General features: G+C 41.9%; 1 protein-coding gene and 1 long non-coding RNA gene across 12 annotated transcripts; one reads left to right on the forward strand and one right to left on the reverse strand.

Moving 5' to 3' along the window:
- Positions 1-11,160: 11,160 nt before the first annotated feature.
- On the reverse strand, positions 11,161-23,271 carry ZNF879 (zinc finger protein 879). 11 transcript variants are annotated; one of them, XM_077911178.1, is made up of 5 exons: positions 22,768-23,271; positions 21,498-21,565; positions 18,029-18,155; positions 17,506-17,566; positions 11,161-12,826 (listed from the first exon to the last, which is right to left on the reverse strand). In XM_077911178.1, exons 1-5 carry the CDS (start codon positions 23,069-23,071, stop codon positions 11,770-11,772), a joined length of 1,617 nt encoding a protein of 538 aa, XP_077767304.1. In that variant the 5' UTR covers positions 23,072-23,271; the 3' UTR covers positions 11,161-11,769. The 11 variants fall into 11 exon arrangements, with proteins under 11 accessions (XP_077767304.1, XP_077767298.1, XP_077767301.1 ...); XM_077911172.1 differs by having other exon boundaries at positions 11,161-13,217; positions 17,506-17,601; XM_077911175.1 differs by having other exon boundaries at positions 11,161-13,217; positions 17,506-17,601; positions 22,978-23,270.
- Positions 22,751-25,675, forward strand: LOC144321879 (uncharacterized). Its single transcript, XR_013387381.1, has 3 exons — positions 22,751-23,163; positions 23,657-23,733; positions 23,820-25,675. It is a non-coding gene; the product is annotated as an uncharacterized LOC144321879 (long non-coding RNA).
- Positions 25,676-27,450: the final 1,775 nt, after the last annotated feature.

Genomic DNA, 27,450 nt, shown 5'->3' on the forward strand with positions numbered 1-27,450 from the left:
AGCCCGCCGCCCTCCCGGGTCTGCTGCAACGCCGGGACGCGCGCCGGACGAGGGAGGAGGGTGGTCCCCCAGCCCCGGGCCCGCTGCCTGTGTCCCCCCGGGCGCTGGTGCTAGACAGGCAAGGTGATTGGAAAAAACAAAACCTGAATTTAGACGCCTTTAGCAGGATCTGTGCGCCAACCAGCTAGTTATGATTTTTATTTTAATGCGTACCATATCCAGAAGATGATGTATATGCATAGGTACAGTTTAAGAATGAAACCAATACCTATATACCCAACACTTGGCTTGAACAGAGATTTGGCCCAGATTTTCTGAAGCCCCATCCACAATGCTCCCCTGTCATGTGTCTAAATGGTCCCAAGCATTTCCCTTGCTTAGCTTGATGGCACTGTGTCCCACAATAATGTTTATTGTTGCAAGGTTTTTAGTCTTAATATAAATGGAACTGCTGTATGTTCTCCTGTAACATATGCTCAACATGATCACTGTTTGGAAAAAAAAAAATCAACTGAGTGTATTTTAAAGATCTTACTGGCTTTATTCAGTGATTCACCAGCTGGGTAGCATCCTGTCTAGCAGGTAGGAAGGATCTCCAAGAGTACTACATGAAAGCCTTTCATAGGCAGAAGGGAACAAGCACTAGGAAGTTATACTAGGCAAAAAGTGGATTGGTTATTGCAAGGTTAGTTTCCCTGCGGAAGATGGCAAAGGTTTATCAGTTAGGTTATCTAACTAAGGATGATCATGTGGTTCCTGGTTGGCTGGTTTCCAAAAGAGCTGAAACTTTAAGTCTTGTTTGGTGAGGGGGGAATTTAGCCTGAGAGATCTCTTTGTGAGCCTGTTATCTTTAACAACTTTTAGATTCACCGATCTTGATATATGCAAAGTTCATTCATTATCACTGCTGTGATAAGCTGTATAAGATCCCATTATTCACTCATTCAAAACCAAAATAAATATTTAACACCTATCTTGCTTCTGGCATTGTTCTAGATACTAGAAGTATACCAGCTGAACAAAACTCTCAAAACCTCTGCATTCGTGCAGCTTAAATTTCTCTGGAGGAGAGAGAAGAAAGATGATAAACAAGAATAATAAATGGTATGTTTTTAGGTAGTTCTGAGCGCTAATAAGGGAGGAGGAACAGTACCCCTGGTTGGGGGCAGTGGTACTGCAAATGTTATATAAAGGAGTTGAGAAATGTTTGACTGAGGGGACATTGAAGAAAGACCTGCAAAATGATGAAGTGTGAGCCCAGTTAAGTATCTGTGAGGCGGCTTTCTGGTCCACTGAAAGCCCTGAGGTGGGAGCACATCGGGCCTGTTAAAGAAATATTAATACTGTTGCTGAAGCAGAAAGAGGGCAGAGAGAATGAATGAGATCAGAGGCGAAAGGACCAGAATGTGCAGGCTCTTTCTTATTGGTCATTGTCACTGGGTCTTACTCTGAAAGAGAATGCTCTAAGCAGTGGAGATGTTAAGAGTAGGCAGTTGGTTTTAACAGGATGCCAGGAGGTCCGCAAACAGGGAGTCTGGGTCAGTTAAGGGGGAAGTTAGAAACCTGTCCTGACAGCATTCCCAAAACACAGCCACAAGAAGCCAGATCAAACTAGACAAGCCCACGACAGAAGAGGCTAGAGACCCTGATCAGGTTAAGGGAGAAAAGGTGAGAAATCCTGCTCCCAAGAAGTCCCCTCCCCAAGTAATAAATATCCTACTTCCTAGCTAAGAACTGTCAATAAAAGATATAGAGACCCAAACCCAGCTTCCCCCTTGAGCTTGCTTGCTCTCACATCTGGACAGCATGCTCTCACTTGAATAAACTTTCCCACTTACAACACTCAACTGTGCGACCTCTCCTGGAATTTCTTCTTGTGACAAGACCAAGAACCTCCAGCGATATCCCAGGGACAGGCTGGGTGGAAGCCTCAGTGCCCCGGAGTCTCCCCTGTCCACCTCACAACAGAGACATCTTCAGATGTCCATTTCTAAATGATCGCTGTGACCGCCGTGCTGAGACTAAACCGAAGGGGCAAAGGAAGCAGCAGAGAGACCAGGCCTACTTAAGAAGGCCTTGGCCCTAAATTCTGACAGCAGTTTGGAAAGAGCAGGTATAAGTGGTTGGAAGAGCTCAAAACTCAAAATATGGAAAAGATAAGGATGTTAACATTTTGAATACAATGTTTTTCAACATTGTATATTGAAGCATATTTTAAATAGTCCTGGCAATTATATTTTTAAAAATACTCCATCGGGGCATCTGGGTAGCTCAGTGGGTTAAGCGTTTACCTTCAATCCAGGTCATGGTCTCAGGGTCCTGGGATCAAGCCCCTCAGGCTCCCTGTTCAGTGGGGAGTCTGCTTCTCCCTCTCCCTCTGCTCCTCCCCATGCTTGTGCTGCTTCTCTCTCTAATAAAATCTTAAAAAAATTCTTTATAATCCATTCCCTTGCAGGTAACCTTTATTTCTTTATTTTGACTTTTATATTAAGTACCCTCTACCCCTGCTGGTTTCACGTATCTTTAAGTATTTCTATTTTTCCTGCTGTATCTAGCAACTGGCTCTTCCACTGCTTTTGCCTTGGACACACACACAAAAGGTAAGGCTCAGTTCTGGGGGTTTTTCTGCTCTCCTCAATAACACTTTTTTTTTTTTAATTTTTATTTATTCATGATAGGCACACAGTGAGAGAGAGAGAGGCAGAGACACAGGCAGAGGGAGAAGCAGGCTCCATGCACCGGGAGCCTGACGTGGGATTCGATCCCACATCTCCAGGATCGCGCCCTGGGCCAAAGGCAGGCGCCAAAACGCTGCGCCACCCAGGGATCCCTCCTCAATAACACTTTAAACTGGTATTATTGATGTCTGGCTTTCATATCTCTGATAATCTCACATCTTAATTCTTTGTCTTTTCCTTGGAGAGGATTCTTCAAATTTATCTTCAAGCTTACAGAATCCAAATTATAAAGTGATTATTTGTCCACTTTGTTTCTAATGTACTTTATTCTTAAAAAAAAAAATGGCCACATGGGGCACGTGGATGGCTCAGCTGGTTCAGTGCTGGACTCTTGACTTTGACTCAGGTCATGATCTCAAGGTTGACATCGAGCCCTGTGTCAGGCTCTGTGCTCAGCACACAGTCTGCTTGAGATACTCCGTCCCCCCACTCTCAAATACATAAATAAAATATTTTTAAAAATACAATTTTAAAATGGCCATGTATTTGAGAAGAAAGGTCTACATTATGTAGAGCATCCTTAAAGAAGTAAGAAACATGCTGTCCTGATGCAGCAGACTCTATGTGGCCAGTGTGGTATAACTGGAGATGGACAAGTTTTCTTCCCTCTCTCCCACTCTCCCTTCCTTCTTCCTGTCCTTCCTCCTTTCTCTTTACAGTGAGGAAATAAAAACAAAAATATTGTAAAAAAAAAAAAAAAAAAAAGGAGAAATAGGAATTGTTCTTACTGTTCAAGATTATAAAGTCTAAAGTGAAGTATACAGTGTTTAATATTGCATTACAACACCACTTCAACCTTAATCTCTCCAGCAGTGGATGATCTAAATGACATGTCCCTGCACAAATGTGGAATGGAGGCTGATGGACTGGCTAGATTTGGGGACACCAGGTATACTGTGTAAAATCCCACCCAGAATCCTACTGTGAAAGTGAATGTTCTCATAGAAACATGCCATAAGCTATTTACATTTTCTTGTCCTATATGAACTCTCTTAGAAGTTTAAAGTGTGTTATAACATTCAAGTGTGATTACAAACGTTTGTTTAGGAAAAATAACCCAACTGACATAAGCAAAGAGATGCATGGAAAGGATGGTGTTGGAATATAGGGGCTGGAGGGGTAATTCTATCCCGGTCTTTCTGTCACATAAATTTATGGAGTGAGTCATGAAAACTTGCCGCTTTTAAATTGTATATAATTTGCTTCAATTTCTTTTGCCCGTATCTTTTTAAAAATAGGCTCCATGCCCGATGTGGAGCTCAAACTCATGACCCGAAGATCGAGTCACGTGTTCTTCCAACTGAACCAGCCAGGCACTCCTTTCCCATGTCTTTCTACTTAACAGAGATCACAAACAGCCGCTGATGACAGAGCAGCTTTTAGACCTCTTGCCATGGGCATGACAAGGGTTTCTTCTGCCTTAAGCAAAATGAAGTTCTTGGGTATGGCACACAGTAGGCACTTAGAGAGAAATAAAAATGGGGTAGAAATGATGTGTGGTTGTTTGAGAAGATAACAAAAATGTTTCTTGAGGTGGGGTAATGATGGTGGTATAAATCTAAAACTCCCATCATATACTTTAAAAAAATATAATAAAGGATGAGGAAAGAGGCAGTAGTGTTCCTAAAATGGATATAAAACCACCACCAGGAAGAGAAAGTACATTCCATGTGTGAAAATATACAAAACTGTACAGATGTTGAAGAGAATGGAATATAAGTGCTTCAAAGCACATGTAGAATATATAAACAACTCCTATAACTCGTTAACAGAACAGCCCATTCTAAACATGGGCAAAGGATCTAAACACACATTTCTCAAAAAAGATGCAAAATGGACAAAAAACATAAATGACAGGTTCAACATCACTAGTCATTGGGCAATGCAAATCATGACTATTATGGAAAAAAAAGCCAGAAAATACCAAGTGTTTGGCAGAGATGTAGAACTAACCAGATTGGAAATGGAACCTTTGTACATTGCTGATTGGAATGTAAAATGGTGCAGACACGATGGCAAAGAGTTTGGCAGTGTCTTACAAAGTTAAATATCCACTCTTCATATGACTCTGCAATCCCACTCTTACATATTTACCCAAGAGAAATATCTACACAAACACTTGTATGCAAATGTTCCTGGCAGCACTGTTCACAATTGCCAAAATGTGCAAATGACCCAACTATCCATCAACACATGAATAGATAAATAAAATGTGGTGGATACTTACAAAGGAATATTAGCCTTAAAAAGGAAGGAAATCCTGACATCTGCTATAATATGGATGAACCCTGAAAACATTATGCTAAGTGAAATAAGCCAGACACAAAAGGACAAATATTATATGATCCCACCCATGTCAGGAATCTAAAGTAGGCAAATTCATAGAGGCAGCAAGTAGAATAACAGGTGACCAGGGGCTGGCAGCAGGGGAAATGGCGGTGTTACTGCTTATGGGTACAGAGCTTCTATTTGAGACAAAAAGTTCTGAAAATAGATTGGGGTGATAATTACAAAACATTGTGAATATCCTCAATGCCACTAAGTTGTACACTTAAAAATGGTTATAATGATAAATCATATGTTGTATATATATTTTACCACAGTTTTTTTTTTTTTTAAAAATACATGCAGGAAGTGAAGAGATATCCATGGGAAGGTAATGCTGTATGGGGAAAATCCTGTTAATGGAAGGATAGGATGTGGAAACCATGTGTTAAGGGGGAAAGTAGCAAGAGGAGACAGAAGATCCCGCAAGAAAAAGAGAAAAATCCCCGCAAATGGTTTTGACCCCACAATTCCTCCTCCAACCCCCAAGGCATCACATCAAGAAATAATATTTTTCTATATATACAGAAGTAGGTCTGGGTGACTTAAAGATCTTAGATTCAGTCTCAAGCTTGTGACAGAAAGGGCACCAGAAATGAGTTTGCAGGGGCTCTTGAGGCCAACTCTGGGACAGTTTTGGCATCAACATACGTAACGATATTAGCAGATTACAGTCTGTTGAATAAGAAGCCATGCTTCCAGTCATAAAAACTGGAATACTTCCCCAAAGTGGAAAGCTAATTAATAAGAGTATAAGAAATGATGAATTATGAGATCTCCATCAGGAAACCATTGTAATAATAATAAAGCAAGTGTCATTAATAGATGCTGCAAGTGGCAGAGTTGAGTTTGTCTAACACAGATATACATGCATACGCTCACAGGATCTGCTCATGGTACTAATGACTGAAAAGAGTGGGAGACCAGGCAGGCACCACTTTAACAAAGACAAAGCTAAAATCACCAACATCACAAGGCTCCCAATGCAATAATACAAGGAACTGAGAATACAGTATTGCTTTGGTGATTTTCTGACTAAAAAAGCACAGCGTAAATCTAACCATGGGGAAAACATTGGACAAAGCCAATGGAGGGATAGTCTAGGAAAAAAAAAGATCTATTCATTTCACAGACCTCTTTATGTTTGGTAATGCAACAGCCAACAAGAGAAGGGCCCAACCCACCTGAAAAAGTGGACATTTTAAGTCATTTAATTAACTATGAATATTATAAATTCAATGTATCAGGCAAATCAATCATATTCTAAAAGGTGAAACCTATTCTTTTTCAGGTTACTTTGAAAATGGCCTATTAAATACAAACCATAAAAACTGACATTCTCTTATGCCTAGTCTATGTCTAGACTGCCTAGATTCTGAACAAATCTCTTTAATAAGAGAAACCAGGCAAATAGAATATGTTCACAACTCAATAATAAGTCTTCATTTGCCTAGTTCTCTTATGTATATTTTTTAAAATTTTTTTTAAATATTTTATTTATTTATTCATGATAGTCACAGAGAGAGAGAGAGAGAGAGAGGCAGAGACACAGGCAGAGGGAGAAGCAAGCTCCATGCACCGGGAGCCCGATGTGGGATTCGATCCCGGGTCTCCAGGATCGCGCCCTGGGCCAAAGGCAGGCGCCAAACCGCTGCGCCACCCAGGGATCCCTAAAATTTTTTATTTATTTATTCATGAGACACACAGAGAGAGAAGCAGAGACACAAGCAGAGGGAGAAGCAGGCTCCCTGAAGAGAGCGGGATGTGGAACTTGATCCTGGAACTCCAGGATCATGCCCTGGGCCAAGGACAGACGCTCAACTGCTGAACCACCCAAGCGTCCTCTTATGCACATTTTTTAGTTTTGTGTGTGTTTCCTGACATGGGATAGGAGCCAATCTCTCTTCCTCTGGTGATCTAGGGAGATGAATGAGAAGGCAAAGTATAGACAGGAGAGGGAGGTGTTGATAGTTTTGTTAAGAAGACAAGTTTAAATTCAACAATGGACTTTATGATCTTGGGAGGTCTTTGAGAAGCACAATTGGTTGAGCATCTGACACTTGGTTTTGGCTCTGGTCATGATCTCAGAGTCATGGGACTGAGCCTTGAGTCAGGCTCTGCAATGAGTAGGGAGTCAGCTTGAGATTCTGTCTCCCTCTCTCTCTCGGTTCCTTCCCCCTCCTCACTCTAAAATAAATAATATTTTTTTTTAAAAAAAGAGAGAATATTATGACCTTGGAATAGTCCTTGGGTACAACCTCTTAAATGATATTCACTTGACCTCAGGTGATCAAGTAGTAAAGTTCTGTTGTATCCTCCCTCAAATGACCCAGTATAGAGTTGGGGGGAAAAACAAACAAATAAGCAAAAACCCTCTATTTAATCATTTTTACTGATATACACACTGGTCTTCCTACTGATCCTCATTCTGGCTGGCCCGGGCAACCTCTTCCTGAGAATGCAGGCTTTCAGGCATCAGGCAAGCTAAGGTACCCCATGCTCCTCCCCAAGTCATTTCCTTACCTCATAGACAAAGGCAATTACCATCCTGAATTTTATGTTCGTGTGGTAATTAGTCTCCAAATATGGTTCCCACACTGAACCACAACCCCAGTATTCACACCCTGTGTCATCTCCTCCCCTTGAATCTGGACCACATCTATAAGTAATTTTTCACCAAGAGGATACAAAATCAATGTCATTTGACTTCCAAAGCTGAGTTTTAAGATCTGCAACTTCTACGTAGGTCACTTAGAATGTTGGCTCTTGGGAAACTGCCTCAGAAACCAGCCACCTTTCTGTGTGAAGCCCAACTGCGCTCTCAGCAGCAATCACTGGGTGCCTGCCACCCTGGACACCAAGCTCAGGTGAGCTGCAGCTGCCATCTGACTGCATATGCATTACAGACACCACGTAAGAATTGCCCAACTGAACCCAAATATGGTAACAACAGTCTTAATAAATTGTTGCTTTAAGCCACTAAATTTGGGGATGTTGTTCCACAGCAACAGATAGCTAGAATATTTTGTCATTCAATCACCTGCTATTTTTAATATCTTGGCCACATGTATAAATCACTTAAATTTAATTTTGCAGAACATATTATGATACCATATGTTGTTTCCTATGACTTCTGAAAAGTCAACAGGCTGTTAAATTTATCTGTTTTCACTTATAGCCTTAGTTCATTCATTTTCCCTGATGCTCTGTTGTTAATATTCCAAAACTATCGATTTTCCTATTAAGAGACATTCGGACTACTTCCAAACATTAGCTACAATGATCAGTGCTGCCAAGAATATCTTTATATAGGGACACCTGGGTGGCTCAGCAGTTGACCATCTGCTTTTGACTCAGGGAATGATCCTGGGATCCAGGATTGAGTCCCAATCAGGCTCCTTGCAGGGAGCCTGCTTCTCCCTCTGCCCACGTCTCTGCCTCTCTCTGTCTCTCATGAATAAATAAATCTTTTTTTTTTTTAAAGAGTATCTTTATGTAAGTCTCTTACTGCTCATATGCAAACATTTATCTATTATATAAGAGGAATGGAACGTCTGTGTTTTATGATATGCACAAGTTCAACTATATAGGATGCTGATGGTTTGTTCCGACTAGCAGAGTATGGATTCCAGTTATTCCACATTCATTCCAAAACTCAGTAATATCACACATCTTTGTCTTTACTCATCTAAAAAAAATAATAAAATTTGGGGTGCTTGGCTAACTTAGTGAAATGTGTGACTCTTGATCATGGGGTTGTGACTTCAAGCCCCATGTTGGATATAAACATTACTAAAAAAATTAAAATAATATCTATTAAAAATCTATAAAATCTCATAAAATCCTATCTGTAATCCTAAATTCCATTTTTAGGTATCTTTTTCATGTTTTTAGAAGTATGTATTTCCTCTTTTGTGAAATAAGTAGTCATGTATTTGAACCACTTTTTTTTCCCTACAAGTTTGTCTTTTCAAGTTGATTTGCACAAATTTAAAAATTTCCAGATAGTAATAGTAAGCATTTGTCAAAAATGTTGTGGGAAAATCTATTTTATGTCTTGACTTTTCATTTCCTTTGTGATATATTTTGATGACCAGATTTTTTTTTTTATCTGAGCAAATATATAAAAAGATTTCATGGCTTACCTGTATCCTGTTTAAAAAATCCTTCCCTATTGTGAGGTCATAGTTATCCTTTACATCTTCTAAAATACACAATTTTGCCTTTTACAGGATTCTTTTTGTGGTGAGGGTAAGCATCCGATATTTCTTCTATGTGGATGAACTATTTTTCTCAGAGCCATTATTCATTATTGAATAATCTGTTCTTTCTCTAAATTCCTCCTGTTGTGACTACTTTTAATATTTTGCCTTTTTCTTTTTTACCTTTTACCAGGTTAAGTAAGTTCTCTCCATTGCTTGGCTAACAGTTTTTATAATGAATAGGTGCTGAATATTTTGGTTGCTTTGTCTCCGTTTATTAAGATGAACATATGGATTTTGCACCTTTTATCTGTCCAGGTGGTACACAGCATATGTAAGTTTCCTAATGCTAAATAGCCCATCCATTCCCATGAAAAATCTACATTTATTATGACACATTAACTATGCTGAGGTACTTCTGGATTACATTTACTCTGTTTAGGATTTTTACATTTTTGTTCATGGATGATATAGGCCTGCATTTTTTTCTTTCTTGTACTTCCCTCATCAGATTTGGGTCCTGGGTTACATGGAATCATTGTGCTTGTACATTATCTCCTCTGGAAGATCCTGCATAAGACTCAAATGCCCTGTTACTTGCAAGTCTGGTAGACCTCAACTTAAAAATAACTGTGCCTAATATTTTCTTTGTGTAACTCTATTCAGATTTATTTGAGGCAATGAACTTTAGGACTATATTGTTTCTTGGAGATGTGATGGTCTGAATGTGTGCCCCTTCCAAATTCATATTCAAACCCTAACCCCAAAGATGATGTCATTAGGAGGTGGGGCCTTTGGGAGGGGCTGTGATGGTGGTGGAGCCTCCCTTACTCCTTCTGCCATGTGAGGATACAAGAAGCCACCAGCTAGGAACCAGCAAGAGGGTCCTCACCAGAACACACCCATGCTGGTACCAGGACCTTGGACTTCCCAGCCTCCAGAACTGTGAGAAATAAGTTTCAGTGGTTTATAAGCGGCCCAAACTTTTTTTAATGGTATTTTTTTTTTAATGGCAACCAAAATGGACTAAGACAGGGAAGTTATATTTTCCTAGAAATCTTCCCAGAAACTAGAGAATTTAAAAGAATGGTTGTAGGGAAAGGGGCACTGCAGTGGAGAATTACATGACCCAGAAAAGTCTCTTCCCAACGAGTCTGAAACAGGAAACAAAAGTTGAATTCAATGATTTTTGCTTTAGCTCAGTCTCCACCCCCAACAGTACCTTTTCGGAGGTATATTTTTTAACTCCTTGACAAAGAGAAAGAACTTACCCATTTTAAAAACAAAACAAAACAAAACAAAATAGTTATTTCAGTCCTTAAGTGTTTGCCCACTCCTGATACCAGACAAAACTAGAGGTCACTGCTTCTGTCATGTTCAATGATTTTAGTTTGACTTGGGAGATAACGTTTTAATGTTGCTGGAATTATTATTCACATTTTAAAAGTGCTGAAACATGCTAACTTGTTGAAGCACGTAACAGTCCATTTACTGAACTAAGAGTCTGAATTGGTCTCGTGGCCCTCAGAGTGCAGGAGGGAGGGAGTGAAAGTTACTTGGTTCACTTTACCTCTAGCGAGGACAAATGGTGATCCACACTGTTCCTGGGCCTTCCTGGTGGACAGTAAGGAGAGAGCTCAATGAGGCAGGCACAGCCTGGGTGCCAAGAGGCATGTTTCCATGGCTACACTGTAAGATCACTGCTCACATTTATCAGTAGATTATCTTGCAAAAGCAGTTGTCTGAATAACTTTTAATTCTCAACCTAACACAGCAAAGGTAATCATTTTATGATAAAACCAAGTGAAACACCCTACGTTTTGTGTTTTAAAATAAAGTGACTTAAGATCTGCTTCAGAGTTGCAACCAGTAGGGAAAAAACAGGACTGTACACCTGCAGTTTATGAAGTGATTTTCTTTTCAGGTAAATAGCTTAGAAAGCAAAGAAACAACCCCCCAAAGTTTTCACAACCACCAAGTACAGGATTTGCCTTTACACTATTAAAAAACACATTTTAGTGACAGTGAGGTAGCTACAGGTCAGCTGCTTACATTTCTTCTCCAAAACATTCTTCTTAGGATAACTGGCTTGCATAACACTCAAATATAATTTCAAAAAAAATAGATTCCCAGATTAATCTAAAGTCTAGATTTTATGGCTGCACTGTTACATAAATCCACATGCTTCCTGGTGATGCTTGCAAAAACTGGGTGGGGGAGCTCCTACTGCAAGTCACTAGGAAGATAAGAGAACCTTACACTTTCTCTACTTTATAGTCAGTAATAACTTAAAAACTGTGAAAAAAAAAAAAAACATTTCATGGAACCTTTCCTAATACACCTAAGGTTACCTGCGTCATGAAGTCTCTGATGTCTGATGAGGTCTACATTCTGAAGTTTAACTCACAACTACTCTTCATCACTTTCTGCCCAGGAGGAATTTTTTTTTTTGAAATTGACTCTGGAATGAACTTCAGTTGGAAGGCTTTCCACATGCATTTTGTTTATAGTTTTTCACCACTGTGAGTCCTCTGATGATTGGTAAGGGAAGAGCTCTGGCTAAATGCCTTCCCACAGTCTTTACATTTATAAGGCTTTTCTCCTGTATGAATTCTCATGTGTGTCATGAGGGATGAACTCTGTCGGAAGGCTTTCCCACATACTTTACAGTTAAATGGCTTCTCTCCAGTGTGGATTCTCTGGTGCTGAATGAGGGCTGAGCTTTGGTTGAAGGCTTTTTCACAGTCATTACATTTATAAGGTTTCTCACCAGTGTGAATTTTCCGATGGGTATTAACTGCTGAGTGGGAACTGAAGGCTTTTCCACATTCTTTACAGTTATATGGTTTCTCTCCTGTATGGATTCTGTTGTGTATATTTAGCCGTGAAATCCAGGAGAAGGCCTTCCCACATTCATTGCATTTATAGGGCTTTTCTCCTGTATGAATTCTTTGATGCTGTATTAGAGCAGAGCTTTGGCTGAAGGCTTTCCCACATTCTTTACACACATAAGGCTTCTCCCCAGTGTGAATTCTCTGATGTATGATAAGGGCTGAGTGGTAACTGAATACTTTCCCACACTCATTACAATTAAAGGGTTTCTCTCCAGTATGGATTCTATGGTGTCTACTAAGCCGCGATATAGACGTAAAGGCTTTCCCACACTGACTGCATTCATAGGGTTTCTCTCCAGTATGAATCCTGTGATGTTGAATAAGAGAAGAGCACTGGCTGAAGGCTCTCCCACACTCGTTGCATTTATAGGGCTTTTCTCCAGTATGAATTCGTTGGTGATTATTCAGAGATGAACTTCCTTTAAATGTCTTGCCACACTCGTTACATTTATAGGGTCTCTCTCCAGTGTGCATCCTCTGATGTCCGATGAGTGATGTGGTGAAACTGAAGGCTTTCCCACATTCGCTGCATATGTAAGGTTTCTCTCCTGTATGAACTCTCAGGTGCTGAGTGAGAGATGAGCTTTGGCTGAAAGCTTTCCGACATTCCTTGCATTTGTAGAGCTTCTCTCCAGTGTGGATTCTCTGGTGTTTGCTCAGGGAAGAACTGTGGAGGAAGATTTTCCCACAGATGTTACATTTGTAACATTTGCGTACTGTATTGACTCCCAGCTGTTTAAATAAAACTGAATAGTGCTGTGAATGGGGTTTCCTTCCTCTGGTAATGAGTCTGGGTTTTCTAATAAGGGATGGTTTCAGATTGAGATTTTTCCCAAGCTCAATACTTGTAAAGCTCCTCTCCCTCATGTAGGTGTTTTTGATGGTGACCAAGACTTTCCTAAAAGGCTTGTTCTTTTTGCCTTGTTGTTTCTCTAGCTTGTTCTCATTTATGTAGGCTTTCCCCAACTTGAAGTCAAAAAAACTGTCACCTAGAAGTTTATTCATTACTTCCTGATTTTCTTCTTCAGAAACTGTGGTTTCAAACAAGTTCTCCCATCCTAAAATAAACAAAACAGGTTAAGTCTCCCTTGCACTGAGAATAAAGAAAAAGGACACAGAAATATACAAGCATCGCTAACAAATACATCCTTGGATTTTTAGGATAGGGTGAGGAGAAAGGAGGGCAAGAGAAAGAAGTAGGATGGGAGATATGCCTGGGTGAAGGGGGTCCAAGGAAACCTGTACACAGGTAAGCTCAGAGGGAAGCTCCTCCAATGACAGCCGCCAGGCCTGCTCTAGTAACAAAGCTCACATCAGCAGGGTACAGAGCACTTCCAAGTACAGCAGGTTGCTTTGTTCCTCAGCAATCTCTCCCACATCACTCACCAGTGCAGTCAAGGTCAATCCACGGGAAAACTGCAAAGAGGTTCTAAATAGAAACTGGAAGAGCCACTGGCCTTAAAAAGCTCTCTGAAACCAACAGCCTCAATCAGTGCTGTTTTGGAACTCCTGTGAGTGCTGTACATGGTGTTATAATGGACACTTACTTACTCATTCAAGCTCTATTTACTGAGTAGACACCATGCAAAGGTCAAGATCAGGATTATGGAGAACATATCAGACAGGAATCCAGTTTTTGCAAGGTCTACGTTATAGCAGCAGGGTATTGACAATGACTAAACGACCAAAGAAACTGGGGATGACAAAGAAAATCAACAAAAACAAGGTAATGTACACTATGAGTAAACAAGATGATGTTTTAAACTGGGTGATAAGGAAGTAAAATTAAAGATGGGATCTAAATAACAAGAGCTGGCCATGTAAAAATGTGGGTGTGAGGAGGATTCCAGTCAGAAAGAACAGCTAAGGTAAGAGTAAGCTTTGAATGTTCCAGGAACACAGACGTGTCCACTGTGGCCTGAGCAAGAGGGAAGAAGACAGTGTTTTGAGGTGAGGAAAAGAAGTAGGCAGGAGCCGTATCACGTGGGGTCTTGTAAGCTATGGGAATATATCTGGAATTTCTTTGGAGGATCACTGTGGGTTAGGAGGCACAGGAAAGTTTTGTTTAAAGAGGCTCACGATGGTGTGACAAATGGACTGTAATTGAGGGTGCGCAGACGTTGAGCAGCCACTGATGAGTCTGGATGGGGTGATAGTGATCTGCACTGGCACAGCAGTAGAGGGGGGCATATTTGTGATGTTCTGAAGGCAGAGATGACAAGTACTTTCACCTATGAATAGGACATACAGCATACATCAAAGAGAGGACTCAAGGCTGATGTACAGCTTCTGGTCTGGGCAGCCTAATAGAGACTGAGGTCATATAACAGTATGGGGAACATGGTGGGGGAAATTGCACTCCTGAGGATAATTTTCAGCCCACTTTTTGACCACTTAGGATACAATGCAAGGAATGGTATCACTGCTTCAAAATGAATGAATGTATGTTATGAAAGAGTTTTTATTTTCTTAACTAAAAAGGAGATATATAATCATTGTAAGAAAAATACAGAAAACTATAAACATGAAAGTTGAGTTCACCCATTCACAAAATACACAAATATAATCATTGCTAGATGTAGAATTTAGCTCAGCAGAATTTTTCTGGATATAAGAAAACACTTTAAAAAAAAAAAAAGGGTTGAAACTAAACTTCCCATTACCCACTCTTCACTTAAAAAATTGTGGGTTTCTCTTTATGGCAATAAATGAAGGCTGACACTATCGTTTTAATGGCAATGTAAGATTTCAAAACACAAACATAATAGTAATTTAATAAATCCCCTTTAAGAATCACTTAGCTTTCTTCTCTCCAATGATCCCTCATGTTATAACATTATTTATACCACCTTTGCAACTCTGCACAATCATGAAATTAATTATTTCCTTAAGATAAATTTCCAGACCTGAAATCAATTTTAATAAAGTCAGACCATCCTGCAGAAAGACAACACCCATCAAAATCTGATGAAAGATACTCAGGTATCACTCGGAGCAGTAAGAAAACACTGGATGTGTATTTCTTAATTTGAGATAATAAGGGGAAAATGATATCTCATTGCTTTAGTTTGTATATCATTAATTATATGAAGTTAAATAGTTTTTCAAAGAATCCTGGGTAAACTTTTTCAATTCACATTCCTTGACTTTTTAATGATAAAACTCATACCTTTGTGCTGTAATTATTTACTCTCTGGACCTTTTCTCTGTTTCTCTTTATATTATACCTTCATTTTCTATAGCCACTACAGGAATCTTAATACAAAAAACTAGAAACTAAAAGATTATGATAGCGCAAAAGATTATTTAATAAAATACGGCTTACCAATACAATAGAGCTCTTTCAAAGAGCTAGGTCTCTACTTAATGAGAGCTGAATAACTCGAGGGCATTCACAATTTAAACAGATTTGACAACAACATGTATAATCAACCTCTCCATCTCTCCCTTTCCCTCATGTACAAATACAGTCAAGTAAATATTCACAATCTGGGAGTATAAAAAGTAAAATATCAGCAAAGGTTCATCATGGTTGGTTAACAAAACTTCAGGTCAATCTCCTTTTTTGCTCTTTTTTTATAACAGCACATACATCTTACATAAACTAAAAGTAGTCAAAGTTTTAAAAAATGCTTGCAAAAGAAGAACACAGTGTATCTGATACTAATGATTTCTTTACCAATCAGAAAACTCTGAGCCAAATCTGAAACTCACCCATGGCTACCATGCTGGCCCTTACCACAGACATAGTCACTTTCTAAGGTTCTGACTGAACTTCTATTTTATTTTATCATTATTCTTACACTTAGGTGCCTTGAATTGTTGGTGGAATATGGTATAAAATATTAGTATGTGGTAGAAAAAAAGATCTCTGGAGTGAAAAAAAGACTTGGCTCTTCAAAGCAAAGTGCCCTGTGATGCCAAATTACAATATTAAAACAAAACTCCTTGATACAGCCTAATGAATCTTCTGAATTCCAAAGGTAGGGGATCCCTGGTTGGCTCAGCGGTTTAGCGCCTGCCTTTGGCCCAGGGCGTGATCCTGGAGTCCCGGGATCGTGTCCCACGTTGGGCTCCCGGTATGGAGCCTGCTTCTCCCTCTGCCTGTGTCTCTGCCCCTCCCCCACTGTCTATCATGAATAAATAAATAAGATCTCTTAAAAAAAAAAACTTGAATTCCAAAGGTAAGGAAAATACCCTAGACTACTCTCGACAGAAGACAAAAAAAGGAGGGGGAACCGGATTTCTATTCAGTAGAGGAAAAGAATCAAGCTAATACAAGACTTTTTATCAAAGACACGAGAGCCAAGTGTGAAGGAAAGAAATATTGATGGCAGTTTGCTAGACCCATAATTCTCACTGGAGAGGTCAAAGAACTGATTTTAGACATGTCCAAATAGAGCATACACGAACCTTTGTGAAAACATTATTCAAGAAAATACTCCAGTCAAACCAAAGAGGAGAATCTGAAGCTAAAGCTCATGAATGGAAACACCTGACTGAGCTGACCCAGAAAGCCTGTGTCCTGCCACCGAGAGGAAGACTGGGTAAGCAGCAAAACTCAAAGGAGAGAGCCACACTCTGGTGCTAGAATCAAAGACAAAACAAACCAAAACACAAAACCAGAATGACAACACCAACACCAAAAAAAAGCAGAACAGCAAATGAGAGCTTACTGACCCAGTAACCCAGAAGAGTTTGAGAGACTGAGAGGTATGTCCTAGCAGTCAGGGTCTGGAACATATTATTTTGAATATTTTCACACAAAATATTTAGTACAATGCCCTGTTGAATATCTGCAAACCTTCTGCATAAATTTATCACCATTTTGCTACCCTTGCTTTCTCACTCTTATGTAGTATATAAATACACATAGATCTTTTCTTTTTAGCTGAATCATACATAAGTTGCAGACCAAAAAAGCCAAACAAAAACCCAAAATGGAACAATGAGGGATGTACGGTAGTGATAGAAGGTTTGTTCAAACCACAAAGGGAGGATAATTTAGAAAAATAATTGGTCCAGCAAAAGCAAGAAAAATGGGGGATGACATGACTCACAAACCTTTATGCATTACACATGGTGTTACATTTTCTGCATTCACACTACATAGGACAACAGAGACAAGTGGGTCCTTCCTGAGAGAATTCAACTCTCCCTCTGAACCTGCCCAATCAAGGACTCGAAAAGGTAGAGGGAGGATATGTCCTTCCCACTGTTTCCCACCTGGCCTGGTACTCTAGGAGGGCCCTGCTCAATGTCTCCTGAGCACAGGCTCTTCGCTGATCAAGCAGCACCCAGGCAGTGAGAAAACGCTCTGCCCGCTTTCCAATCACGGGCACTCACCTACACAGGGGCTTTGAGAAACTCCATTTTCCACCATCCAGGGGTCTTCCCCTTGCTGTAACTGGAAAATAACCTTTGGTTTGGAAAACAGAATTCCTGTTTGTGAGCAAGAAGAAGAGAATGAGTCCGTGCTGCAGACATGAGCAGCTACCCTGACACATGGATCCAGCACCAGGGCCTTTGTGGCAGAGGGACAGCTGAAGGAAGGAGACGTTTGTTCAGAGAGGGGCTTAAATGACGCTCCTACAGGATGGGGGTCTCAGGAGGAAAGTCAGGGCACTGGCTGTGTGTGCCTCTAATTTGGAACCCTCTTGTGAGATCCAGAAGAGTTCTGGGGCAAAAACCAGCGAAAGCACACACAGGCTGCCCAGCATCGACTCCACCAAACCAAGACCTTTCCCAGCAGTAGAGGGGAACAGCAACTGCCACTCTCTGAGCCCACCTGTGGGGTGAACCTGGACAAGCCCTCCAATTGTCCTCCTTGGAGAGGGCACCACGACACTCCCCCAGCAGATGTCCTTACCCAGCGAGACCAGGGTGCCATAGTTCTCCAGCATCACCTCCCGGTACAACATTCTCTGTGCAGAGTCCAGGTGCAGCCACTCGTCCTGGCTGAAGAATACGGCCACATCCCTGAATGTCACAGACTCCTGCAACAGCAAACCCATTCTTGCTCACCTGGACCATCCCCCCGAGGGGACGGCTGTGCAGCAACCCTGTCACCACGCAGGGTTGTGGGCATCTCAAGGTGAGTCTCTGTCCTTTCCAAATGTTGTCCACACGTCCCCGGTGGGGGGCGGGGGGGATATTCTAAGGACCCACCCACCCCCCAGGATGCCTAAAACTTGGATAGTACTGTACCCTATATATACTGTTTTTTTTTCCTATAAATACAAACCTCTGATAAAGTTTAACTTATCAATCAGGCACAGTAAGAGATTAACAACTAATAATAGAACAATTATGACAATACACTGTACCAAAATTTATGTGAATGTGGTCTCTCCCTCTCATAACATCTTACTGTGTTGTACCTACCTTTCTTCTGCTCGTAATAGTGTCACCAGCTAGACTCCAAGACCCAACCTTGACTGCCCACCTGCTTGGACTCACCGATCTTTGTCCCACCTTCTTCCTTAAGCTCTTCTTTACAGCTTCTTTCTTAACTTGGGCAAATAGAAAAATGAAACCACCCCTCCAGCAGTAGTGACTATCCTGACAAGACCTCCAGAGCCAGCCCAGACCACCCAGACCAGTTGGAGTGTAACCGCCCCCCAGCCTGTGCAGATGGACCCTGGAATGACAGACCTTTACCTCTACCTCATTATAATACTACAAACTCCGCCCAAGGCGGAGCCCAGGCCTCATTTACAAAACATGCACTACAGTGTGTTTAGACATGTTTCCTTAAGGCACGTGCACAACCTTATGCCCACCCTTACATACAGAAACAAGGATCCCTCTTTCTAAATATTCATCTTAACTCTAAGTAAAAAGAAACCATCCACCTGGCTCAGGGAGTCAAGTCTTTGGAAGCCATTCCCGGTGATGATCTCATCTGCTGCAAATAAAACTTCCTTTGCGCCCCAGCTCACCTGGTGGGGTTTCTATCTGTGGCTCAGCAAGGACTGAATTCGGCTGGTGTGGTTCTAGAATGAGAGGGTAAAGTGCCCACACCAGGCAGGGTGAAGTGCAGTGAGGCGAATGATGCAGGCTCTGTGACACTGCCTTCGGCTGCCCCTGACCTTCTACAGAGAGGTAAGAAGGAGGATCACCTGGTAACTGGAACCACTGGAAGGGAAACCATGGATGGGGGCGGAGGTACTGCAAGTCTTCAATAGCTCAGTAAGTCACCTGCCAGGCTCGCAGCTCGAGACAGCTTCCCTGGAGACCTGGGAGCCATCTCTTTGAATGTGCCTACCTCTCAGTCTCCTGGGAGGAGGCGGCCTAACTGGTCATCTGACCAATGTCCAAACTGGGTTGGAGCCACTTAACCTGCGAGGGAGCCTTCTGTCTCTGCCATCTCCTCAGTGGATGGCTGGCGATGTACATGACATTCTGGCCTAACGCTCATTCAACCTTATTTAGTGTTAAAAGCGTTTTTCTTTCTCTTCTGCCTTTGTGGAGAGGTTTCAGGGTTTTCATTCTATTTCCCTAAGTGCCATGAAAGGGTCAAGAAGGGAAGAAAACACGGTGGACTAGATGCTTCATTTCCCTCAATCTGTCCTGAGACCACTGCCCAGTTGCGACTCCTTTTCCTTACACCAGCTCTATGAGCTGGGTCCTGCTCAAAGGCCCGTCTTCCAATACAGTAGACCCTTGAACAACATGGTTTTGAACTGTGTAGGTCCAAATACATATAGATTTTCTTTTGATAAATACACTACTGTAAACATATGTTTTTTTTGTCTTCAACTTTCTTAATGACATCTTCTCTCTACCTTGCTTTATTGTAAAAATACAGCACAGAATACATATACCGTACAAAATATGTGTTAGTTGACCATTATTGGTAACAGTAGGCTATTATGTAGTGAAGTTTTTGGAGGAGGTCAAAGTTTTACGTGGATTTTTCATTTGCCATGATGTCGATGGAGCTAGAATACATTATGCTAAAGTCAGTGAGTTAGAGAAAGACAAATACCATTTGATTTCACTCATATGTAGAATTTAAGAAACAAAATAGATGAACATAGGGGAAAGGAAGGAAAAAAAAAACAAAAGAGGGGGAGGCAAATCATAAGAGACTCTTAGCCATTGAGAATAAACTGAGGAGTGATAGAGGGAGGTGTGCAGGGAATGAGTTAGATGGGGGACAGGCATTAAGGCAGGCACTTGTGATGAGCATGAGCACTGGGTGTTGTATGTAAGTGATGAATCACTGAATTCTACTCCTGAAACTGAAATTCTACTCCTGAAACTAGATATATGATATATGATAACTAACTAGAATTCAAATAAAAACTTAAAAAAAGTTGTATGTGGATTTCTGACTGGTGGGTGGGGGCAGAGGGGTCAGAGCCTGCACCCTTATGTTAGAGCAGGCAGTGAGTTAGGTTCAAGTGGACACCTGGGGGCCAACAATGAGGAAGTTGTGACCAGCTATTGGGGAGGTCAGAAGCTGTCCTGGTAGCTCTCCACAAGAAGCTGGATCAAACCACAGAGGCCCACAATGGCTGATACCAGGACAGGAAACTCCTGACCAAGTTAGGAAGAAAAAGCTGAAACCCTGCATTTGTGCCCCAAGTAATGGATATTCTACCCTCTGGTTAGCAACTGTCAATAAAAGATAGAAAACTCAAACCCCGGGGCACAAAGCTCTCTCTCTCAAGCTCATCTGTTCTCGTATCTTGAGAGTAAACTTTTAGCTTTAATAAGCTTTCCTGCTGTGTCCCTCACCTGCTGTGTTGTGTGTCCATCCTTGAATTCTTTCTTGAGGCAAGACCAAGAACCATCAGCAATTCCTTTAGGACAGGCTGGGTCGAGACCCCAAGGCCTTCCCAGTTCACCCCGCAACACTTAAACCCTGCATCGCTCAAGAGTCAACTGTACTAGAAGCATCCCTGACCACACTTTGCTGATTTAGAGGTCTTCTTTCTTGGATCTTCCTAGAAAATCACCTGGACTCCTACCAACTACAACTCCAGTTGACTGGCCCTTAATTTCTTGAGAGCGCCTTACATCTTCTCTTTGAATTCCTAATGTTATGGAAAGAATTATCGGACTCCCCCAACTTTCTACCCTTCACAGGGGAAAAAACATATCTAGATCCCTCACAAAGCTCTGTGTATAGCTCTGGCACAGGACATTGAATTCCTAATCAACAAGTTTAAGTAAGGAATTCCCAAGGAGACTGGCCCTGGCACCAGAGAAACAGCTTCCTTCCAGAGTTACCTGACCAGGCCCCCTGCCTTGTAAAGCTCAACAATGGCCTCAGCATGTTCACGATCTCCAAACCAGGAGGACAGTTGAAGAAAGAAGCCTTCACTCACCTGAGCATGGACCGGCAGCAACCTTGTGGCCATCTCTTCCTCTCTCCTGCCCCTCCTGGGAAAGGCACCTGATACGGAGAAAGAAAACTGTGAGCAGTCTGTCCATCCTGTCGGTACTGCCACCTTCGTGAGGCCTAACTTAGAGATCCCACACACTGAGCATGCTGCAAATGGAAGCCAGAGGGAGCCTGGAAGCCCAGGGATTCCGGAATTAGAGGGTCTGTGGGGATGGCCACCAAAACCAGGAGTGGGCAGCAAGCTTACTTCCAGTCGCTGGGCCTACTACCTTTCAGCCAGTGGTTCGTGAATAAAAGTAAATCAGACTAAGGGATGAGAACCATCTGATGTACATTAGAACATTACATGTACTCTGATGTACAGAGTAAAGGGCAGTCACGTTGCGCCCACAGAGATATTTAATGAAAGTGAGCATAAATATTCCACACATCTGCATTTAAATATTTTGAGCTATATTACAATTACACTGTATCTAACCTAGTATATAGCTATATATAATGCACAACAAAATATAACACGATAATTATAATAATTCTAATCTATAGGAAATTGGTGTCCTTTTCAGGAAGAGCCAACCACAAATTAGGTCCCTCTTCCCCTTGGAAATTGTGCTTCCTTTATGAAGAAAGAGTTCCCAAACCTCCTTAATAGAAACAAAAACATTACCCGTCCTCTCCCGGCTCCAAAAAGCCCCACAAGGCTCACAAGAAAGAGCATCAGCGGCTAGCTCTGAATTTTAAATTTAGAGAAAAGGGAGGTAATTCAGCCAAAGGACAAAAATAATCTAAATAAGCAAACAAAAACCATAATAGTCAAATCACCTTAGGATTCACTCTGGGAGAGGAGTGCCTCATGAGCAAGGATGGCAAAAACTGAGCAACGTAAAGTGGAAACTCGGGGCGGGGCCGGGGCCGGGGCCGGGGGCGGGGGCCGACCGGCAACCGCTACCGGCCAAATACCGCCCCAGGGTCCACGAGGCCTCCCACCAGGCAGAGCTCCCCGCCACCTCGGTCCCCAGGCCGCGGCTCCAGGAGCCCTGCCCGAGGCTGGCGCCGACAGCTCGCATTTCCGGGGCCGGGGGGCCGCGGGCGCGGAGACCTCCCCGGGGCACCGCCCCTGCCGCCGGCCGCCTTCACCTGCCGACGCCCGCAACCCGGACGCGCTGCTGGGACTCGCGCGGCGGCCGGCCCTCTGCCCTGGCCCCGCCGCAGGCGCGGCACATCCCGGGCCCGCTCTCCCTGGCGGCCTGTACCTGGGCCCGCCGCCACGGCCAACTCCCAGCGGCGGACCGCACCGGAGACGCGCAGGACCCCTAGCCCCGAGACATTTTTCGCCGCCGCCGCCAGGCCGCCGGGCGCGACTGCGCCTGCGCACGAGAGACCAACCGGGTACCCCGGCTGAACCGCTGAGCTTTTCCTTTCGGACGCTCCAGCCCAGACACCGTCACGCGACGGCGGCTTACGGGGTCCGAAGAGGGCCAATAGCGGCAAGGCTGGAGAAAGCCGACTTGCGGGGAGCCGGAGGCGGCCCGGGGCCCGTTTTTCTGTGCGTCTCATCGCGTGTCCGCTCGGGCGCCCTTGTCGGGAAAAGTGAGCATGTATTTAGAAATACGGAAAATTAGCTGCTCGCTGCTGCTTGTTCTTGGTTGGTGAGTGGAGCGTGTCAGCAAAAGTTCCTGGAATGCCGAGATGCGACCCAAGGCCCGGGAGAGCCTCGCTGCCGGCCGGTTTGCAGCCCCGGGGCTTGCGGTCTTGAGCTACGAACCGGAAGTACTTCCAGAGGGGAGGGTTCCGGCGCGGGCTCCCGAGGCACGGACCGCGGGTGGTGAGCCCTTCGCGAGGCTGCTCAGACTCGGGCCCAGGCTTCAGGGGCCCAGTGACCTCGCTCTTCCGAGCAGCTTCGGATGGGCACCCCCGGAGAGCGCGGTAGGGCGGCCGCTAGCGTCTTTCTGCGAATACTGCTCGATTCGGGCAGGCTTGTCGCTTTCGTTTCTTGTGATCGTTCGGCCTGACTGAAATTTTAGTTTTGCTCCCTTGACCTGAGGGAACCCATCTTGTTTGATAGCTGTTGCTCTGTAATTATTGGGGGTTTTTGTCCTCAGCTGTTAACCTTTTTTTTTTTTTTTTTTTTTTTTTTTACAGATTTTTGAATTTCAAAAAAAATAGGTCTACATGTCGTAACCTGCACAAGATGTATTTTTAACTGACATTCACGTTGGGTAAGAACAAAAGCATAAACCCAGCATTTGCCTTTTCACAACAGTCATTACTTCTTTTTAAAATGGCTCCTTTATTTGTTTTTAAGATTTTACTTACTGGAGACAGCATGAGCCCGAGGGAGCGGGCAGAGGAAGAGACTCTGCCGCCGAGCAGGGAGCCGCATGCAGGGCTCTATCTCAGGACCCCGAGACCCTGACGGGAGCTAACGGCAGCCGCTTCACCGGCTGAGCCGAGCCGTCCTGGTGCCCCTAAAATGGCTCCTTTGAATTGTAGAGCTTGTTTTCTAGCATTGACTATAATCCCCTTGCAAACTGCATCCTCAGTGACTGGTACTGTACAAACCAAAGAATATGTGCTGCATGAGGGATAAATGATCTTTTAAAATAACCAGCAATACAGTGTACGAAACAGAACGAAAAACTAAAGGGCATTTGAAGGTAGAAAACAAAGAGATGAACTAAATTATGCCAGGAAAACAATAGGAAGAAAAATCTGGGATCACCGTGTTATGTCGAACAAAAATTGCAAAAAGGATGCAAGGCAAACACATGTATTTGGAGGTCTTAGGAATTACAACTTGAGAGACATAGATTTGAGAGAAAACCCAAATAGTGCTCTGCTCTCGGGGACATGGGAAGCGGAGGGCTTTTAAAAGCAAAAAGGGGAATTCCAAGAAGGTTTACATAAATTTTGCAAAATTATGATTGGCATAAAGAGTCTAATTTCTGTTGAGTTCACAGCTTGCCATCTGGGGCTGCAAGAAGCAGGATATTTTGGTTTGGAGATGGGCTATATTTAAAGTATTGTGTTTTGCATAGAGGTGAGAGTGCATAGGCCCCATGTCCTTAATGCCCCCCCCCCCATCATCCTCCCACCCATTTCATTTTAAATGTGCTGTCCTGATAGGAATGACTGTTTCAGGTTTTTCCTTTCACAGTTACAATTAGACAAAGATCATTTCAATATACAGATAATTAAATTAGACAAAATGAGTTGTTTTTTATTGGTAAAAGATAATACAATCACTAACCATTAGAGAAATACAAATCAAAACCACATTGAGATAGCACTTCACATCCATTAGTATGTCTGCTATCAAAACAAAACAGGACAGTACAATGCAGCAAACAAGCATTGGTGAGGACATGGAGAAATTGGAATCCATTGCTATGGATTGAATGTAAATGGGAATGTAAAATGGTGCAGAAGATACGGAAAATAGTATTTTCCTCAAAAAAATTAAAAATAGGATTACTATATGATCCAGCAATTCCTCTTTTGGGTATATTCCCAATGGATTTGAAAACGATGGTTTAAACTGGTATTTGTTCAGTGTTAATAGCAGCATTATTTACAGTAACGGAAAGATGGAAACAAGCCAGCATCAACGGACAAACTGTATATGTATATACCGTATACATAGTATATGTTTATAAACATAATGTGGTGTATGTGTACAATGGAAAATCATTCAGCCATATAAAGGAAAGAATCTCAGACACATGCTCCAAAGTGGATGGATCTCGAAGACATGCCAAGTAAAATAAGGCAGACTCAAAGCACACAAATATTTTGTGATTCTGCTTATATGAGGTATTTAAAATAGATTCATAGAAAGTAGAAAATGGGTTACTAGGGGTTTGGGGAAGAGATGAATGAGAATTTATTGTTTAATGGGTATACAGTTGCAGTTTGGATGATGAAAAAGTTCTGGAAATGGGTGGCAGTGATGGTGTACAACAATGTGAATGTACTTAGTACTCCTGTACTGTGTACTTAAAAATGGCTAAAATGGTAAATTTTGTGTTATGTGACTTTTACCATGATAAAAATAATAACGATACAAAATAAAGATGTAACAGTAATGAACTATTATTGGCAAAACAATATAACATCGAGATTTATAAAGTATAAATAAAGTGATAGAACGAGTACACATAATTGCCTTGTTTTTTTTTCTCTTAATAGTCCTTAAAGTAACAAAAACACATACATATTTGCTTTTCAGAGGAATAGATCCCCTAAGCTCTAGAAAATACCATCAGACTCAAGAAATTGAGAGAAAATCTTGGCAGGCATGCAGCAGTGTGCCCTTAGATCCATCTAATAGATTCAGAAGAAGAAACCAGGAAATGAAGAGGTGGAAAAATCACAAATAGATTACAGATAGAGATATGGAACCATTCGAGCTGAAGAAGGCTTGGGTCTTCAGATTAAATAGAATATAAGGTTGGACATAATGATGGGGTTGGGCTCGGGCGGGGGGCCTACAAAAAATATATCCTGAATGAAATTTCAGAATTCTTAAGGATAAATAGAAAATCTTAGGAGCTACCAGTATATAAAAACGAAATAAAAGATTACCTATGTGTCCTTTGCTATAAGTAATAGAAGATGGGACTGCTTTAATGGTCTTAAATGATAAAGGCATAACAAATTATTGGGTCAGACTAGCTCCAGCAGAATGAGTAGTTCAGTGACTTCATCAAAAAAAAAAAATTTCTTCCTTCTCTCTGCTACTTAGGAGTTGGGTGCAATATGGACATGGACACAAAATCAAGGTTCTGTTGCAAAATAGAGGGAGTTGAGTGGATGTTGGGTAATCAGGAATGCCCACTATTCCAGGGAAAACAAGGAGGGTAAGGCTGACCTCAGCCTCTCAGCAGCACTGGATTCTAGAAGATAGTGTGGAGCAATATCCTCAGATTTCTAAAGTAAAATGAACTAGAATTGTAATTTTAAGACCCTTTAATCTAGCATTTAATTTTGAGTGAGGCAAAGGCATTTGGAAGATGAAAGTATTTGCATAGAGCGTAATCCCTAAAACATCTCTGATGGAATTAGTCATACATATAATCTGTTTTTAAAAAAAAAAAAACAAATCAGTGGTATAGGGCAAGCAAAAGAAAGAAAAACATCTAGATTGGTAAGGAAGAAGTACAGCCACTTTTATTTGCAGCAAACACAATCTTTTATATAGGCCATTTTTTAAAGGTTTTATTTATTCATCAGAGACACAGAGGAACAGAGACATAGGCAGAGGGAGAAGCCTACTCCCTGCGGGGAGTCCGTTGTGGGACTTGATCCCAGGACCCAGGATCACTCCCTGAGCTGAAAGCAGACACTCAACCACTGAGCCACCCAGATGTCCCTGGAAATCTTTTTTTTTTTTTTAAGATTTTATTTGTAATCTTTATATCTCTACTATACCCAGCATAGGGCTTGAAATTACAACCCCCAGATCAAGAGTCTCATGCTTTACTGACTGAGACTGCCAGGCACTCCTGTATAGGGAAATTCAATGGAATCTACAAAAAGATTTTTAAAACCAAAATGCTGAGCGGGGCTGCAGGATGCAAGATCCAAAAGTCAGTTGTACTTCTTAGTAGCAATGAATAATCAGAAATTGAAATTTAAAAAGCAAGACCATTGCTAATAGCATCAAAAATATTAATACTTAAGGATAAATCTGACAAAAATATGCAGGAGTTGTTCACTGCAAACTACAAAGTATTGCTGAAAGGAATTTTAAAAGCTCTAAGTAAATGGAAGTATAAACTTTTTTTGCGGGTAAATGTTAAGACTCAATATTGTTTAGGATATTAATTCTCACCATATTGATGTATAGGCTCAATGCAATCTCTAAATATCATGGTCAGCTTGATTTTACAATTTGACAACTCATTCTAGAATTCATATGAAAATATAAAGGGTAT

The sequence above is a fragment of the Canis aureus genome, chromosome 10 (genome assembly GCF_053574225.1).
Source record: "Canis aureus isolate CA01 chromosome 10, VMU_Caureus_v.1.0, whole genome shotgun sequence".
NCBI lineage: Eukaryota > Metazoa > Chordata > Mammalia > Carnivora > Canidae > Canis > Canis aureus.

Coding starts and splice junctions, on each gene's coding strand:
- ZNF879 (XM_077911172.1), bottom strand. CDS start 23,071: ATGAGACGCACAGAAAAACGGGCCCCGGGCCGCCTCCGGCTCCCCGCA. Junction 21,566..22,767: donor GGCCGTGGCGGCGGGCCCAG/GTACAGGCCGCC, acceptor TCTCCGTATCAG/GTGCCTTTCCCAGGAGGGGC. Junction 17,602..18,028: donor TGGCACCCTGGTCTCGCTGG/GTAAGGACATCT, acceptor GCTCACAAACAG/GAATTCTGTTTTCCAAACCA.